Source organism: Watersipora subatra, chromosome 6, assembly GCF_963576615.1.
Source record: "Watersipora subatra chromosome 6, tzWatSuba1.1, whole genome shotgun sequence".
NCBI lineage: Eukaryota > Metazoa > Bryozoa > Gymnolaemata > Cheilostomatida > Watersiporidae > Watersipora > Watersipora subatra.
In genome coordinates, this window is record NC_088713.1 from 3,165,447 (window position 1) to 3,185,807 (window position 20,361).

The window sequence follows — 20,361 nt, forward strand, 5'->3', positions numbered from 1 at the left end:
TGTTTCTCTCCTTCTAGGCGATTGCTTGTTTCACATCAAACCTTAAATTTTAAAAACCTTCAAATGATTTTGAGGCCTGCCAAAATAACAAAGCTCAAATACTACCGCAATTTCCTTGTTGGACCCACATTCACCCACAATATACTTTCATTAAATATTCTAAGCATGTCATCTAGTTATTGTTTTTTTTTTTTTGGAAATATTTGCTGCACTCCTACATGAAAATGTTTAGGTATATTCACATGATGTTTTTACTAGCTCAAATAAAAAAAAAAGTTTAAGCATTGATATTATCATAACAACACTAACATGTTTAAATAAAATAATATCTAGATAAAAAGACGAGGCAAGCATTAACTGTCCGGATCATGATACTGATCGCTGGTCAGGTTTGTATCTCCTGCAGCCTGTAGGTAATTGGCAAGTTGTTCCAGTCTTTGCTGCATCGAAGCTATATCTAAATTAATAAAAAATTTATTCTTACCATTCATATACAAACAAGAAAACCTTCTACTGACAAACCAGAAAACGGCAATGACAAACTTTAAATAAACTATTAAATTCAGTTTCAAAACTTAACTGCTGCCATGTTGACTGGAAGTCATCCAATTGTGCACTTTGAGTTTACATTAAAATTCATTGCATGTTATGCATTTTAGCAGCATCCACTAATCCTCATAATTTTACTAGAAGTGAACCAGATTGATAAATAAAATCATACAGAATCCGACCCAAACAGTGACACCACAGCTAGTATAATATAGAATACTATTAGGTATTTTATAAACAACATCCTTTTACTGCTTGCCTGTAATAACTACAGCATGTGAAAAAGACATCAGTAATCTGATGCATTTTTTACCTATATAATTGTGCTTAAATACACAGGTGAATTGTGGATACAGCAAACTCTTTCTTTCCGTTCATATTATACTATCAATAGACTAGTGACGCATTTACATAGGAAGCTACCTCTTGCCTGGCGCTCATTTTTTTTCTGTACAGCTGAAAGTTTCTGGTCACTTTCGTTCTGTAGATTAATGATGCTTTGGTGAGCTTCTGCCAAAGCTACAAGACCCAGTAGCATTGTGATTGTTCGACACAGTTCTGATATTATCAAAATAGCAATATTTAGATAAAGGAAACAAAAACAGTAGCTATACTAAATGCATAAAAAGTAAGTTGTTCACATAGAATGATATTTTTATATTGTCATTTGGTTTGTCTATGCAAAACTAAGAGTTTTTTTGTCACTTTCAATTTGGAAATTGCCAATGTCGCATTGAGCGTCTAATAAGGCTACAAAACACTGTCAAATTGTGACCGAATCTCATATGGAAATTATTTGTAACTAAATAAATGACATAGCCAAGCTGGAAGTGTAATAAGGATATTTGCAAGCATTTGAGACCAACACACACATGATCCTGACTAATAGATCATTATATATAAATAAATACATTAACACACAATTGCTAAACATGGGTCCAGCACTATCGGGATAAGAATATCCATATAATAAAAGCAAACTCAAGAGCGAAGCTATGTTATGTTAGAAACAAATCATACAATCAGTCTTCTCCCTGTCTGCTCTCTGAAGTTCGCTTATTTTTTCCTCAGCAACGGTGACAGCTAAAATCATAGTGAAGGTAACATTAATTAATATTGTTTTAGCAAATACTATGTATTCAGTTAGTTCTGGCTAATAAAACTATTTACCTGCAGTAGAGAAATTCTGATACAAGAATGTGATGTTAGAAATCTGATAATATAAAGATACATTAAAGACTTCAGAGAATTTCTTACAAAATATTTTTTTTGTAGACTAGAAACAAGCAGCAACGTTTTTTATGCAAGACCCAATCAGTTAACAAAAAATAGAGATTAAATTATCCATGATATTTTTGCAATGGCTCCCAGATTTCAACAGTGAGCGTATACAAAAAATTGTTTCCAGCATTGAGTGTAGATTTTCAGTTGAGAATTGAGGTGATTAGTGAAATTAAAACATGACGCAGTTCAAGTGATTAGCTGATATCACACTGTCTGACAATATTACCTCCTGCTAATGACTTCACCTGCCATTTCATCAACAGCTCTGAGCACTCTTTTTCCCCTTCATATTCAGCCACCTCTAGTGCTGTCCTGTTGCATTTATCATCCATGTTGAGAAGACGCGGGACCGTCGATAGAGACACAGATTCCAGCATTATCTTCAGCGTAGTTGTATGTCCATTGTATGCTGCCCTGTGTAGGGCTGTGTCAATTGTTTTGTTCTGTATCTTCAACAAGGAGACTCTCTGTGGTGGCGAAAAGCAGTAGAGAATAGATTTTATTGAATTGCCCCTTCCCCATGCTGCAGCGAGTGCTATAGCTGTGTTGCCAAATTCATTCGTCTCAGCTGCGAACTCATTTTTTTTCTCAGCACTGACTGTGTTCAGTAGTAAATCTACACATTCACTGCACCCCCTGATCGCAGCAATGTGTAAAACTGTACGCCCATACTTCTCCTCTTTTACCCAGAGTAACTCGTCTGCTATTCCTTTGAGTGGAGAGAGAAGTAAACAAAATGTTTCTATGTGACCTTCATCAGCAGCTCTCATCACAGCTGTGTAAGAGTCTTTCCTGATGGTTAATAATAGCCTTAGTAACTGAGCTGGTTTTGTGCTCTTTACACCTTCCATCAGTGCCGCAATATCTATACTTTTATCTTCAACATACCTCTTTAGCGAGTCTTCCATGTTTAACTGTAACATAATTATGTACTCTTATCTATTAGGAGCATCATACAGTAAAATTTTATGGAGAAGTGTGGAAAAAATCTCTGACTGACAGAAAAGGTCTTGTGACTCACACGTGGGAAGCAGCTTACTATGACATAGTCACTTTCAGGTGCAACCTAAATGTTTACAGAGTATAAAATAAGGGAATGTAACAATCCGCCCAAGCAGAAAAACACAAAACTTCAAAGTTACAACGAGTTTGCTGAACTGAATATGGCTGAGAAATAAAACCAGAGCCACTATGACCTTAACTTAAAACTACTACACTTCATGACAGACCTTATGAGCCACCTTGAGGGAGAGAGTGATAGTCATACGAGACCAAAGTTATTATTAAAAAAACAATGACTCTGTTTCAGTTTTCACCTGGCAAGCGATGCTCATATAATAAACATGTTATACCTACCTGCTGCTATTATGTTTGTCACTCGCTCACAGTTCATGAAGAAACTGTTGGACATTAACTGAACAGGTGGAAGGTTATTGTTATTGCGGCTTCATGATTGGCTGGCTATAAAGCTTTTTAAATGGCTGATTTTACTTGCTGTTTACTACACTCATTGAATTTTGGCTGATTATAATGATTAAAAAGAAACACTCGTAAAGCCAACTTAAACTATTACTTGCAAGTTTTTTAACTAAGTTTAACAGAGCGGTTCCAATTTTATATAATATAATAAAACCAAGTCCTAATTTTTAAAGAAGTTAAAAAGAATTATTAATGATTTTTACAATATAAACCTTTCTAGACTTCGTCTTATTATACTTATATGCATTTTACCTTAAATTTAAGTTGTAGATAATAATGAGTGCAGGATTAACCCAATATTATATATTTAACATTATTCATTAGTCAAAATCAGTTATTGGCAAATAAAAGTACGTAGAGACAAATGTAAGTTGTCAGAGCATATCAGGCACTTGCATAAAGCTGGCAATGCTAAATTAGGATTATGTTAGTGATAAGTTCTACTAATTTGGAAATATAATATATATATATATATATTTATATATATATATATATGTATATATTTGTATATATATATATATATAGATATATATATATATACATGTATATATTTGTATATATATATATATATTTATGAGTATACGCTCCCTCGCTTCGGTTTGGTTGAGCACTCTGTGAGAGGTGCGGCACTATTAGCCTTTGTGCAAAGCTCATCACTTTTGTGATTTGAGCACTCTGGTGTCAGCACATTGACTTTCTTAAAGTCTGTGAGGCAACTTAGTTGTTTCGTGGCAGGAAGTCAACTCTCAATGGTAATGGGATTTGTGTCCTTTGCCTAAGCTTTGTGCTGCACTGATGAGGCTTCAATAGCCGAAACAGTACTGTCTGTAGCATGAGTATATTTATGTATATATATGTTATATACATATATATACATATGTATATTTTAAATGTATATATGTATATATATACGTATATATGTATTTATATGTATATATATATATGTATATATATCAAATTGTTTCTTCACCCCGGTTAACCCGTATGGGTGGTGATTTCTGCTCTAACTGGGGTCTCCTACCAGAGACCTGGGAGTTTGAGCACTCGCCTCAAAATCTTAGCTGTCCCAATAGTAAAATTTTCTACATGTATATACATGTATATAGATGTAGAAAATTTTACAAAAATGGAAAATTTTTTAAGCAATAGTTTATGACTAAAAGCTTCATACTGCATGCATTAATCATCAGATGCTATTGTGAAATTCACAATAGCATCTGATGATTACTGCATGCAGTATGAAACTTCTAGTCATAAACTATTGCTTAAAAAATTTTCCATTTTTGTAATTATGTATATATATATATATATATATATATATATATATATATATATATATATATATATATATATATATATATATATATATACATATATATGTATGTATATATATATATATCATATATATATATATATATATATATCATATATATATATATATATCAAATTGTTTCCTCACCCTGGTTAACCCATATGGGTGGTAATTTCTGCTCTAACTGGGGTCTCCTACCAGTGACCTGGGAGTTTGAGCACTGACCTCAAAATTTTAGCTGTTCCCAATAGCGCACTTTTCTGCAGCTCAGCTGAGTTGATTGCTGTCGGTATCTGGGCGAGCAACATTTTATGTGCCGGTGTTATTGCGTCCAGCTTTCCAATTACGACTGGAATTACAGTTGTCCTTACATCCCAGCATTTTTCAATCTCTTCTTCAAAAGGAAGATATTCCTCTATCCTGTTTTTTTCTTTGCTGGCTATATTGTGGTCTTTGAGTACTGCTATATCTAATATACATGTAGTAAACCTCTTGTTCTCCTTGTCGACCATCACTATATCTGGTTGGTTTGCTAGGACATGTTTGTCAGTCCAGATGTAGAAGTTTCAGAGGATCTTAGCTAGGTCATTTTCATTTTCTACCCTCTGTCAGCTACATTATATTCCTGTTCATAGCTAATTGACCTCATAACATAAAGAATACAGACATCAAATGATGCACCAAGTTATTCATACAATCACTGTCAATAATCTCTCTATACTACGTCAGCTATATTGTGTTACTATTCATAGCTAGTCTGTACTTTAGCATGATTGAATACCTAAAGCTTTGCACTCGCATCTTCTCTAAATAGACTGTCTCTGATTTAATCTAAGGTATTTAGTTTTTTCATGGTAATACAATATCACTCATCCTTATTACATAGTCAAGCTGGCTAGAGCATCCTCGGCGAATTTCTTTTGAAAGAACACATTCATAACTTCATTTGAACTGGCAATTATGTGATTACTTGGTGTCCACTTCTCTATTGTGTATAATAAAGTATGGAATGCACTAAAGACACAGTGGGTGGAATTACTATGCGTGAGAACTAGTGTCAGGAACAGTGCAGCTCTATCAAGCGTTTACAGTGAAACACAGCAACTTGTTGGTGGTTTTGTTATTCATTTGAACTTTGGAGCTTTCAAAGCTCTGAAATTCACTCAATATACATAAGAAGCATTGTCAAGAACTACATGTTGTGGTAAACAGGAGTTTTTCCCTTTGCTCCTATTTGCAAGCATGTGACTTCCTCCTCGCAAGAAACCAGTTAATCACAAGCACAACTATTTTGACCAGATCAAGTCTGCACTAAAGCATGAGTGCATTCTCTGGCTAAAAATAAAGAGACTAAAGTTGAAATGTTAATTGGAAGCCAGTAAATATAGCATCCATTCCTGTTTCTAAAACTCACGTAACAAACAAAAAATAAATTAGTTGACGCATTTTGTAATATTAATATTATGGCTCATACATAAAAATATTGGTTTCATTTTTAGGGGTTAGTCTAAAACTTTTCCCAAAGATGGAAAGATTATTGAATGGCAAAAAATTAAAAGCTAGGTATTGTTGTAAGTTTGAATCAATTAAGTAATTTTTAGTTGTTGTTTAAAAATTGAATTGAGCTAAATTTTATTCGCTTTCAACAGAAAGTAGAAATGTTTTTCTATCATTGGAGGTGTTGTTTATTTGACTGTCGAGATATTTGAAGATTAAAATTGACAAAACTTGATACTTGGTAAAATTGATAAGGAGAAAAAGATGTGCCAAGGTATTCACAAAATGATGTACATAGCGAGGCAGCCTGTCTCTGTCTCGCATTATTACGTCGGCTATTGCGATGAAAGCCATATATTACCCAGCTTTTTGGAATATACTTTATTTTTTATTTGCTAGTGATTGGTCAAATAAATTTTTTAATCTAGCTACAGAAACATTGTTATAGGTGTCTCAAATGTCTCAAAGAAGTTAATCAAATTGTGCCCAATTAGCGTTTTTTAAAGGCTGTGTGAACATATGAAAACCCAATTATGATTTTGCCAGTTTATGATATTTAGGTTAAGCAAGCTAAGTTGAATAAGACTTTTATTTCAGCGCAGTTCTTAGTTGTTTGTCAGTAGAACGTGTCGACTCAGTTTTCGTGATTCAGTAAATCAGCGAATTCCTTAACAACGAGAATCTTCGAGATCACAAACACCGAGTTTGCTTGTGTTAACATTTATTTTGATCTATATGAAAATTTCGTGCTGATTATTGGCTAAAGAAGAGATCATACATTAATGTATATTAATCACCCACAGTTTTTTTCTACATATGCTGGCTATATACGACAGGATAAAACCCCTTGCTTGAATCTGCTCGCTCCAAAAATGATTTCGTTCAAACTCTAACATCTCTGGACAGGGCTAATTTACAAAGACAAAAATTACAAGAGCTTGTAGCTGATGTCTTAGCCTTATATTTTTCTTAAACTCATTTGAACGACTTCAAAGGTGCATTCACATGTTTAAACATATTTCAATAAGCCTGATATGAACATAATAAAAAACATCTAATTGTTTTGCTGTTATTGTACTATTTTAAATGCATATCCTTTGCAACTGCACTCACTAAGGTGCCCTTTTTATTATTGCTTGGTATTACGTTACTTTTTGCATTGGTTAATTTTTTAAACCTTTGTTCAATCTAATATTTTACCATTACCTGCTTTTATTTGGTAATTTTCAATGCGCCGCTTGAATTTCAAATGTGTCATTTCAATTTTGAATGTGCCCTTACTCTCAAATTTTCTGTTTCGATAAATCTGTAAAAACTAAATGCTTTTCATGTGGACAATCGTATTATTTGAATAAAAATAGTCTTTACATTATCTCTCCATTTGGTCAGACAAAGTATCAAATGAATAAAGTCTGATAGCCTATTTTTACTTTTTTATCAGTGTCAAGAGGTACTAGTATTGTCCATCTCAACTTTGAATACAACGAGTTTCTGCTGTAACATTTTTATACAGAAAACTTCATGTACTCATGGTTTTTTTTTCTTTTTTCGAGCTGCACAAAAACACTTTTTTCATGATATGAAGTTCCAAAGTTGGAATGGTAACTGCAGTATATGTTAACTCTTTGAACCTTGACCGTTCTTGTCAATGTGTGTCAGTAACCTCGAGCAATTTGTCCAAAGATCTGAAGTTTTTAAACTTTTTTAAATATTTCTAAATATGCCCATAATACAATGATGTTTTGTAAAACACTAGTAAAAAAGTCGGGCAGCCCATAGCCAATGTCATCAAACAAAACAACAGTATTTCACCATTATTCAGGCTAAACTATATAAATTCGTACAATTTTACCAACTCGTACAAATACTTACAGTAGGATCATGTTCATCAAGCACAAGTTCATCATCATTTTATGGCTCAAAATAAACTGGATAATTATAGTTAGTACATGTATCATAAATTCTTCTCTTGCATCACCATCATCCATGACCTATCAAAGAATGAGTCGAGTCGTCTTTTTTGCGATATCATTCTAATAAAGCTTGTTATTATAACAAAGGAAGTAGATAAAAATATTTGAACATTGCTACAAGTGCAAGTAAAATTTGTGGTCTAACATCCCCTGCAAGATTTATTTGGATTGGTTTCCGCTGTTATTTTGAAACAGCTTTTGTAAACAGAGCCATGCGAATGCCGTTATTTCGGTCACTAGCGTTTCTGACACGCCTTACGCAATGCCGGAGTAATGGCAGTTAGGGCTTAATGGGTTAAATAGAAATAATTTTTCTATGCAGATACTTTTTGGTACTCGAGCACCTCTAGACATTCACTTAGTCTATACTGTAACAAGAGCAGTGTCTATCTGTCCAAACCCACTCTAAGAGCGTTAGGAAAAGAATATTCTCTTGTACAGGAATCAAAACTGGATGTCAGATTCATAAGCAATAGTGCTTCTACAACACTTCTAGGTTGCCTTTTAACTGCATGCATCAACTCGTTAGCTTCAGTGTAGTACTACTCAGCAAAGCGTTTCCGCATGGTAAAAAAACTTATGATGCGGCTTTAGCAGGCTTCGTACAAATCATTTTCGATATGTGACTAGTTAATAAATTACCCTATCATATCAGTACTAAAACAGAAGAAAACAATTATCCGCATACATTGAGCCAATAAAAATCTGTAGACAACCCATCTTGAGCATAGTTTCGCAAAAACATTTATTTTTTATCACAATTTATTGTTAGCAATGACCGATTTTCATAGATGCATTAAAGGTCTAATTTTTTTCTAAATTTAAATTCATGACAATTAGGTGATTTTTATTGAACAATAGTACTACTGAAAGTTGTTATTCATATTTTATTACCACTAATAATACCATAAACTGTAATAATATAGATAAATTGACTGACTCAAGCGTACTCATGTTCTTTTTGAAAATGGCCAAAAAAGTCTTTGTTCTCACTTTGTAATTTGTGGTACTTTGCACGACGTCAGCTGATTTAAAACTATATGATGCCCAATTTGGTATCAAATTACTTTTTATAGATCGTGTGCTTTAAAAGTTAGAATGATTTACGCGAGCCCCTATCAAATATTAGGTTTTAGCTAATACCATAGATATGTAAACCTAGATTGGCCAATAATAGCTATTCCCATTGGTTGCCTTGTCAGACTTAAAAAGCATGGCGTTACGTCATTGTATTGTACCTAATGCTTGGCTGCACTGTTGTTTACAATGGAGCTAATGAGGAGAAGGTTACAAAATCACATTTATTTTCACCTAAAAACCTTTTTGGATACATAATCCAGCCAAAGCGGTTCTGTGATAATATCTGATAACCACCATGGATTAAAACTACAAAAGTTATGAAATGTTGCACACAAATCATGAGCCATCAGGGCTTTATTTGTCACCCCCTCTCCTATTCCCCTTCTCTCTTTTCGCCTTCCCTCTTCTCCCAAGAAGAAATGGGAAGGGAGAAGCGAAAAAGAAAGAAGAGGGAAAGGAGAGGCGTGCAAATAGCCCACCCACCCGAAGAGCCAGACTCTAGCTAGGTAAATAGACTAATATCATGCTGAACTAAACATGACTAAATATGGTGAGTATGCAAGCATGTCTTAAGTCAAAAATGAGACAGAATTATTATTATACAACTGGCTATGTATCTCGGTCTCTAAAGCTGAAGTGTGAAGATTGTATCACTAGCATCGTGGATGTTACCAACTATGATGTCAACCCAGCAAGAAATTCCCTAATCACAGTTAAGAATCGTGGTGGCTTGACTTTGTCTTCGCCTGTGGTGATTGAGGTTTGCAACCACAGTCAAAAAGCAATGAGAGTGTTGCTTAGTAGTGCTGGGTTGGTGACAAACTTTTCCAGGCTAGCACTAATGGCCACCATGGAAAGGTTGCTGAGGTTCAACATCATGCTATTGTTTATGTGTAATATTCATGCTAGTAGCCTAGCTCGTGAGATATATTTCGATTAGAGCACATTATGAAGGTAAGAATAAAGCTGGAACAAGTAGCTCGTTGGGTTTTTACCCACCGGGTCAGAGGTGCCCTGGTCGGGCCACCCAACCCTCGGGTCTTCTTATACAAAGACACGGGTAGGCTATTGGCTAAATGAGAGCGATTGCATATCGCTTTTTAAGGCCGATTGAAATAGAGTCGTGTATAGTCCTAGCACGAAAAGACCAGCCAAAATAAAACATGGTGAGTTCAGACTATATTTTTACATCTGCGACAATAGTCTTTAGACTATAGGTTTCACAACGTTTTTTGGAAAGAAATAATCAACATGTCGGTGGTCTGGGAGTTCATGAAGAAGCCGGTCAACAAAAGGAAATACCAAGTTATTTGTACAATATGCAAAAGCAAGTTAAGCTACAAAGAAGGGTCTACCTCAATACTATTGAGGCATTTACAACAGAGGCATTCTGAGAAACTTAAAAGCATGTCTAAGATCCTTCAATCCAGCAAATTAATTTTATTTCTAGTTTTCTTCATTAATACCAGAAGTTTTAGGGAAGTGATAGATTTTTGCTTTCCACTATGCTTGGCTATCCATTTCTAGATTTGCAAAGTATTTCTCAATTAGTCTCTTCTTGTTGATTATAATAGCAGTTGAAAAGAAAATCTGTAATAAAAACAGTAGCCAAATCGTGCCATTAATCTGTCACCCATTGAATAGCATTGATCCACCAATGTCTAGCCATAAATTGTAAATTACCTCTATAAACCAGACCACAAAAAATATAAGGATTGGTGTGATAATGGGTTCTGTTATATTAGGTTATTGATGTCACAACATTAGGCTGTAATAAAACTATCTCTTAACCGTAATTGAATAAAAAAATCGCGCATGCTGACTCGGTCGACTCGATCTTGGCCCTCATTGCGGTCCCTGGGTATGGCCCAACTCTGCATTCCTTGGTCTCATTCCAGCTCTAGCTAAAAAAGCCACTGATTCCACTTTCCTGATCTGGTCAAAACTTCACAGGCTCATCATAATTAGTCATGCTTAGTTCGGCATGATATTAGTCTTCTACTTAGCCAGAGTCTGGCTCTTCGGGTGACTGGGCTATTTGCCCCCTTCTCTTTTCCCCCTTCTCTCTTTTCTCCTTCCCCCTGCTTGTTAGGAGAAGGGGAAAATAAAGAAGGGGGATAAGAGAGGGGATGACAAATAAAGCCCTGATGGCTCATGATTTGTGTGCAACATTTCATACCTTTTATAGTTTTAATCTATGGTGGTTATCAGATATTATCACATAATTGCTTTGGTTCACTAGATTATGTATCCAAAAAGGTTTTTATGTGGAAATAAATGTGATTTTGTCACCTTCTCCTCATTAGCTCCATTGTAAACAACAGTGCAGTCAAGCATTAGGTACAATACAATGACGTAATGTCATGCTACTTAAGTCTGACAAGCTTTTTCCCTATTGGCCAATCTAGGTTTATATATCTATGGCTAATACGTAATTATGTGCTTGTATAAAAATTAGTTTGGCAGCAAAACAGTTAATTATGCATATGCTGATTACTTATGACAATCTTTCAAGGTGCAAGTGATTTCTAGGCATATTGGTGTTAATAATAGCCTATAAACCGCAGGATGCGATAGACTCAAATCCTGAATTAGCAAAAAAATTAGAGCAAGTCACAACTTACCTGTAATTATATTAGTGAATAGATATGGTGTGTGAAGAGAATTAGACCATCCTAAACAGAACTTTTTTAAATCTTTAGTCAAGAGAAACAGTGTAACAATTATGGATTAATTAGAGCATTGAACTTTGATAGACAAGATACAATATGGATGTCTCTTTCTAGTCATAAGAACCCCAAAGTATTGATTATTGTTGTTATTTTTAGTGTTCTTATTATTATTGAGTATTGTTAAATTTACTATAGCTTTTGCTGACGCTGACAAGATGATTTTTGTTCTGCAGGAAGTAGACAAGGAGAGGTCTAAGGGTATATTTTATTCTTAGCACGAGATAGCATGATAGTTCATTTTCGATATTTGGATATTGTTATCTTGATAACATCAGAAAGTGCTTATTCAATGATGTTCTACATATGCTATTACCTAGATATCAAGCATATCTTCAATACCTACATACATATATCAGTAATTTATGAGAGGTAAAAAAGCTAAATAGAGATTAATGGCAGATTTACAAACCTCTTAATCGGATCTAACATGTATATTTCGTCTCAATATTCCGAGTTCTTTTATCTACTATTTATCACAAGTACCTGCCTACACTGTTTTATTAGAACAGAAAGATTTAAAGAGTTTGAAATGAAGACTGAAGAGAGGTTGATTTGAAAGTAAAATCAAATCTCAGCCATAACATTTTTTCTCTTTGCAGATTTGTCTGTTTGCACCATTATTTTCACAACTGCGACTGTGATACCACACTCTCATTGTTCATGTATCTGTGGAATCAAAAGTCTGAAAAATCTTTGCCGTTCAATACACAAACATTTGAGGTATGAGACAGTGTTTGGTGCATTGCTATGTGTCTGAGTATGTGAGAAGCCCCTTACAAGAACAGCATCGCTCAGATTTTTTCATAAAATCTTTAAAAAAGGCAAATAAAAATAGAAGGCTTTAAAATTTAGAAAAAAAAAACGAGCAAAAAGAAAACTAAAACATGAAATTAAAAACAATATTCAAAGTAGGTCTAGCGTACTGTTAGCTAACTTTGCTTTAAGCAAATGTACAGTTACATGTAGTATGCTAAGTTCATTTTAATAAAATTTTATTTTATTACAAAAAAGTTTTTACTACAAAATATTATGTTATGTAAGTGTGAATTACTTGACATACAAGCTCAGTTACGGAACATGGTACTGTACATGTTTAATAAGATAAGCAGAAGGGGACAAATAGGAAAACAAAAAACAGATAATTATTTATTTCTTGTAAGACGACTTATGGAAGCGTTTGGCTAAGATATTTCAAACATGTAGTAGTTGTTGGTTAGTAATAAGCTACTTTTATAATTAGCCAGACAAAATTAGCTTTAGGAAGCCTTCACATAATGTGGTGGGTTATTCCTTGGCCCTTCACCAAATGGGAGTGACACTGAGAACTCAAACGAAAAACCCCAAAGTTTAATGACAGTATCAGCAAATAAAATTTATTTGACCAACATCAAATAATGAACTCATACAAATACTTTCTGTCTATATTATTATTCCATCATTATTATTATACTACTGGTTACAGCTAATCAATCTCTTAGCAATGAGTAATATTGTAGCGCTAAGAAACTAAAGGTTTTTGAATCAGAAACTATTCAGAGCTGACGTGAGCAAATAAATTTGAGCATGCTTTCCGTTATCAGATAGTTGAACTGGTGACTGTATCCTGAGGAATTTTTTGCAATTGACCGCATTAATACATGTAGTTTTACTAGATCTGATTATTATATGATTGCACGATATCAGATTCCCTATTGTGCATAATAAAGGATGAAATGCACTGGAGACACAGCGTGAAGCATCACTGATCATGAAAACTAGTGACAGGGGCAGTGCAGCTCTATTAAGAAGCCTCACAGTAGAACAATCCATTTGTCTTTAGCGTTCTCTTTATTCATTCACCCTTTGGAACATTCAAAGTTCTGATACTCACCCGATACACATGAGTTTTTCAAGAATTCCGCGTTTTGGCAACTAAGGATTTTTCCCTTTTGCTTCCTTCTCACAGTGAACCCGCTTGATCACAAGCACAGATATTCTATTCAGATCATGTCCATGTACAAGCATGAGGTCATTTTCAGGCCTAAAATACAGCGATTGAAGTTAAAATATTAACCGGGCGTCGATAATTTGTCATAAGCATTTTTTTTATTCATTTACACATTGGAAGCTTTAATAAGTATGATTACCCAATTTACGGTCTGAAGATAATGTAACCCAATTATATTTAGAGCATTCTAATGATTCATTATATGTATAAGCAGACTGTCAATTTATACTGCTTGTTATTATAATATTGACAGTGTGAGCTTCCTGACAGGCACAAACATGTACATAATTCAATAGAACATGGAGCAAAACAAACTCAAAAACTTGTAATTGAAGAGAAGGTGCAAGACATACCAGCAAGTCATGTGACAGGCAAGGAGTTATGATATTGTAGCTACAAGTCATGTGACAGGAAAGAGAGTTTATATAGTTTATTATAAAATAGTTTTTAGCATCAACTTGTTCATTTTACAGCAAGAAACCGCGAATGTAATTACCAATGACCTGCACTTAATTTGGCTACATTTGTCATCAGGTATATCAAATATCCGCAATCAGCAAAATCATAAAAATAAATGTTATATATATTTGGGATGATAAAATTGGAATATAAATTTATCTGCCAGAGCAATGTTACACCATTTCCTATAACAAGCGCCACAGAATGTAAACATGATGATTGTACCATAGTTTAATCTATGCACCTCAGAATAAAATCTTCTTATAAGAGATTTTCATCAATCAACCACTCGCAATAAATATAAACAACAAAAGGCTAGCAAGCCAAGACAAACAAAATAGAGATGCCATTGTTTGGTGACAATCGGTTTAAGTTTAGGAAATGAACTGATCAATTGACTGCAACCTTCTCTTTTTGAGCAGTCAATGACCTTTGACATTAATAAATAGTTAGGTGTAGCCATGAGACAAATCTCTAACATATTCTTCAGGATTATAGACTCTGCTGTCACGCTGTGTCAAGTATATAGTACATAAACAATTCTAAAATTGTTGCTCTCTGATATTAACAGAGGTACTATTAATAATTCACACATAAAACCAGAACACCAGAGATCTACAACCAAAGCTATTTTCACTTATCAATTCGACTCAACTGACTCCAATGACTTGATGTACAAGCCCAATAAAATAGGATTTCAGATGAGAGGAGTTGTATATATTGAGTTGTAAATTGAAAATTGTACACGCTCTGTGTATGAATGTCTCTGATGACCCCTGATGTCTATGAAGTTGCTTAGTGAGTCACACAGGGTATTAAGTTGCAACTCAGCGCAGCCTAACTTCTCAGGTTAGCCTCCAATTATTGTTTTATAGATAAAATATCCATTTCAACCTTTCCCATTTCCTTGTCTGTTGTTATACCTATTCTAAAATTGAAGAGAACATGCAGTAACAATTACACTAAAAGAAAAAAGCTGAAGAAATGACAATAAAAACTTGGAGTGAGCCAAACATGCAGTAAAATGATTAAAATGGAGAATGAGAAAGAAACAGTAACATATTACCATGATTGGAAAAGTGCAGTAACAAGTAGTAAACAGGAAGAGCAGGTGAAACTGCTAGTACCTGTATTGTCAGCTTTTATCGGATTATTTTTGAGACCCTGTTAAGACATGTGACCTCCCATGTAAAAATCAACCAAAATGAGGGATTTTCAGATTTTGAGTTAGTAACACAGCCAGATGCAAAGTTTTGTGGAGAATTTAAAGCGTTTTGAATTTTTGAGTTAGCTTAAGTAGTTCATGAGATATTGCGAGTTTTTGGAATGCACGTCAGCCAAAACTCTCAAAATCTGAAACGGAGAAAATCGCGAATAAAGAGGCGATGCACAGAAATAGGTTGTTTATGTTAGGTTCTCCTTGGATACGGTCATTTGTATTTCACTGACTGAGATGAAACTTGGTCTCTAGGGTAAGTAAGCATGCTGAAACAGCTGGTGTACACCATTTTCAGGTCAGGACAACGGAAGACTGATGAACCCTCTCTCAAATTGAAAAAAATTGGACACTTTTACGCATCCGTACTTTACACTAACTGCACATTAGGAATAAGATGAGAAGCTCCTAGGTATATCACCACTAACTGATAGGCTGCAGGATTTAACATCACATCTAAAATCCATACTGAGGTTTATTTTGCCAAAACAGTGAGTGTAAAAAACACAAGGGGTATCAGACCCAAAGCCACGATTACATTCCTACACACATCTGACTCAGACAAAGGCTAAAATTCACGCGATGGTCACGTTTTACGTCTTTTACCATGAGGCTTCGAGCAAACTAAACCCTCAGTGCCAAGATGGCAAAATTCTCGAATGTTAGTATGAAGTATTCTTGGTGGTCATAGAGGTTAGACTCATTAGAGCGGTCAACCTTCAGGTTTTATCACATTCGGCAGTCCTTAGATACCTTCGAGTCTTACATCATACATCATGGCAGGGAGAGTCTAGATACGTCTGAACTTTTACTTTTCTTAAACAAAACAAAAACATTGCTGTGCATCAAAGTGACCCTGGTAGCATGGTTAGCAAGCAGTACACACAACAATTTTTGAGAATAACCTGTCATCGTACCGTGGTAAGCTTGGCTGAATGAAAACTTGTGAAAGCTCCTAATTCCTTTAATTTAGAATTAAACTCTTCAACTTTTTAAATTAAAATTTAATTCTTTTAATTTAGAATTTCTTTTAATTCCTAACTAATTTAGAAAAAATCTAAAGAGTGAGCTGATGAGGTGATTGGCAACGGATTCTGACTCTGAGACACTTTTACGAGTAATAGACTTAGTGGCCTAGTGATCGTGTGACGAAGAGATTGATTGCTCATGAAATAGGGTTAATGTCAGGAGGCAAAAAATAGACACACAAGCATTGACACATTGAATAAATCATGTGGCAACTGGCAATCAATTATGAGTGAAAACACACCTAACTCAGGCCAGTGAGTACGACTTATCACTGATCACTGATTCATGTATTGTATGATGTGATTTTATGTGACTCAGGGAGGCATACACTGAGCCAGCAACTAGTAGGCTACTACACCTATACTATTACAACCAAAAATAAACAGGGCAGATCAGAAAAAATTTAATAAGACTCACCATGATATTTAAAGTTGCATCTTGACCTTTTCTGATCTTCTCCTTATGCTCGAAAGATTTTGTGGTGTTCCCATCATCCACACAAGTAGAAATTCGGCCCATGTTAACTAAATCTAACTCTGTCTTTGGAATTCCTTTATTGTAAGTCAGCTGACTGAAAATCAGAGTTCTATCAAATTTGTTGATGCAGTCACATTTGCAACTGAAGCTAATAGGTTCATCAGACACCATAGGATGAGTTGGTAAGCTGGCAGCAGGTGATTCTGAGTCAATAACCGGTGTACTATACGAGTGAATAACAGTTAACCCTTTGGTAGGTTCAACATCGTCTTCTGCATCGTCATTAAAATCGGGCATCCGAGCTTGCAGGTCATCAGTAACATAAAAATCTCGATCTCTAGTCATTGATTCTCTATATTCAGCATCGATTTCATCGTACCATGTACCAAGTTCCTCAGATTCATCAAATTAAAATATATTTTCGAAGATTTAGAATCTTCACCAGTCGCCATTTTGATGATGTCACGATCGCTTAGCAATGGCTTCGATCGCAACATTTTGGCATAAAGAGCGAATAAAATTATTTTTTGACTTCAGAAATGAATTCCTCACACCCTGATTGGTCTAGGGTAAATTAATAAACGAAGTAGCCATGTGCTCCCAATAAACCTAATGCAAACTTCGAAGCTCTATTACTAACGATAGCGAATGCCGACTTTTGGTCGATTTTTTTTGCGAGAGGTCACATATTTCTGCAGTATAGTCTGTTTTGAAAGCTTTGCTCATATCACTTCCTGAACTTCAACAAGTTAACAAGAAACCGGAAAGTAGGAGTGATGATACCTTACCTAGCTTCCTACCATAGCTACCGTAGCATGTGCCTTCTGTACTGCGTGCTGTACCTGTAGGTGCAACATGAAGTACAATAAGTAGCGGATTTGTACATATGCCCTACCTGAACATATGAATAGCATATCTGCATATGAGCATCTTCATATGAACATATGAACAGCCTGTGAACAGCATATACGCGCATGTGAACAACATGTCTGTACATCTTAACAGCATAGTATGTATGTATGTTTGTATGTATGTATGTACGTATGTACGTATGTACGTATGTACGTATGTACGTATGTACGTATGTACGTATGTACGTATGTACGTATGTACGTATGTACGTATGTACGTACGTACGTACGTATGTACGTACATACGTATGTACGTATGTACGTACATATGTACATACGTATGTACATATGTATGTTTGTACATATGTACGTATGCGCGTATGCACATATGTACGTATGTACGTACGTATGTATGTACATATGTACGTACGTATGTACATATGTATGTATGTACGTACATATGTACGTATGTACATACATATGTACATATATACATATGTACGTACTTACGTATGTACATACGTACGTGAGTGGGTGTGTGCGTGTGTGTGCATGCATGCATGCGTGTGTGATGTAGATATTTTAGCAAACCATAGCCAGGACAATTAGCCACTCTAATTACATGATTAAATACTTAATCAGTTTTATATATAATATTTAAACATAAACTACACTTAAGATAACAATTGATGTTTAATTTCACTACAACTAAAATGTGTACTGTATTAACTTATAAGATAGTAAAATCTTAGTGGTAATTATAGAAATAGATATTTATACATATGATTTAGATATTTTAGCAAACCCTAGCCAAAAAAATTGTCACTCCTATTACATGTTTAAATACTAAATCAGTTCATCTATAATATTTGAGCACAAACTACACTTAAAGTAATAATTAATGTCTAAAAACGCTACACCTAAAATGTGTATATATGTATAAATTTCTATATAAACAGTTATATATGTATATCCAAGCGCATGCCTAAATGCAATTGAGATATGAACATATTATTGCTTTTATGTTTGCAGTGTGGAACAGAATATTTGGCAAGGTTCGCTGAAGCTGTAACAAACACCCAGTTCAACATTGCATTTTATTAACCAAATGAATCGGAAAATAAAAAACTATAAGAGTCTCTATAATATTTAATGAAGGTAGTTGTGAGTCGCAATTCTATATGAACATACAAATTCGGTTTTGAATTTTTAGAACCTCCTCTAATATAACTTGTCAATTTCTATCTCTAGAGTTACATCATACCCACCATTTTTTAGGAAGATAGTTGTTTCATCGCTCAGCCTTCTATAATAAGATATTCTAAGAGTTAGGATGTATTCATCAAAACACAGTATGTTGGGAATCGTGTAGTTAAAGGAATTTTGTGATGATTGACAAATAAGAGTCACAACAAATGTTTTAGTGCATTGTCGTCAGTAACACAGTTGAAATTTGACCTCTCTGCCTTCTCCATGGCACACAAAAGGCAGTGAGGTTTCTAGCTGAATAACCAGTTCTGCTTTACCATTTTCGGTTTTGTTTGGTGCTGAAAAACAAGAGAAAATCTGGTGTTACTTTCAAAATGTATATCTTAGTCTATTTTTCTTATGCTACTATCTTGATACGGTTTTGCACCAAATATAGTAATCAGATTTCAACTCAATTATATAGGTTGTCACGTGAGATTTATGTTTTAGTTATAGAAAAAAGTTTGTTTTTAGTTGGTGTCCAAAAAAGTTCAAAACACAATATGAAGTGAAATGCCAGGCAAGCTGCCAATAATTTTCAAATTGTTTTTACAGAATTTTTTTACTTACGCGTACATGTATTTCACTTACTTTTATTATTAGTTCAGTAACAGTAGTTATAGCAGACTGTATCTAGTCGGCTAATTGAAAAAAAGGACCTATGAACCCTAATGGTCGTATGCCGGCATCGCGGGGATTCTGTCAGAAACTCTAACACCCAGATTACCGGCACTCATATGGCTCTGCTTACAAAAGCTGTAACTAAGTAACAGCAATAACCCAATCATTTTTAGTTCATGAACATGATGTCAAACAAGAAATTTCAATTGCATTTGGAACATTTTTCAAATATCTTCATCTGCTTCCATAGTTATAATAACATATTTTATTAAATTGAGACCGTGAAAAACTTGATACAACTTATTCGTTGATAGTAAGTGATTGTGATTCAAATGACAAATTGTGCTATAATAGCTATAATTCTCTAACATATTTTGAGTAATGAATTGATGAAGACAAATGTGTTCAATGAATACGATGCTACTTTCAGTGTTTTACGAGTTTTTAAATTTGTACCAATATTTATAGTCTTAGCCCAAATAAGGGTAAAGTACTGTTTTATTTTGTTTGATGACATTGGCTGTGGGTTGCCTGACTCTTTTACTAGTGTTTTACCAAATATCATTG

General features: G+C 34.5%; 1 protein-coding gene across 1 annotated transcript; it reads right to left on the reverse strand.

The window, feature by feature from the left end:
- Positions 1 to 353: 353 nt before the first annotated feature.
- LOC137397962 (uncharacterized) lies at positions 354 to 2,741 on the reverse strand. Its single transcript, XM_068084058.1, has 4 exons — positions 2,060 to 2,741; positions 1,570 to 1,632; positions 973 to 1,068; positions 354 to 457 (listed from the first exon to the last, which is right to left on the reverse strand). Exons 1-4 carry the CDS (start codon positions 2,739 to 2,741, stop codon positions 354 to 356), a joined length of 945 nt encoding a protein of 314 aa, XP_067940159.1.
- Positions 2,742 to 20,361: the final 17,620 nt, after the last annotated feature.

Coding starts and splice junctions, on each gene's coding strand:
- LOC137397962 (XM_068084058.1), bottom strand. CDS start 2,741: ATGGAAGACTCGCTAAAGAGGTATGTTGAAGATAAAAGTATAGATATT. Junction 1,633..2,059: donor GGTGAAGTCATTAGCAGGAG/GTAATATTGTCA, acceptor CTATGATTTTAG/CTGTCACCGTTGCTGAGGAA. Junction 1,069..1,569: donor AGACAGGGAGAAGACTGATT/GTATGATTTGTT, acceptor TGGGTCTTGTAG/CTTTGGCAGAAGCTCACCAA.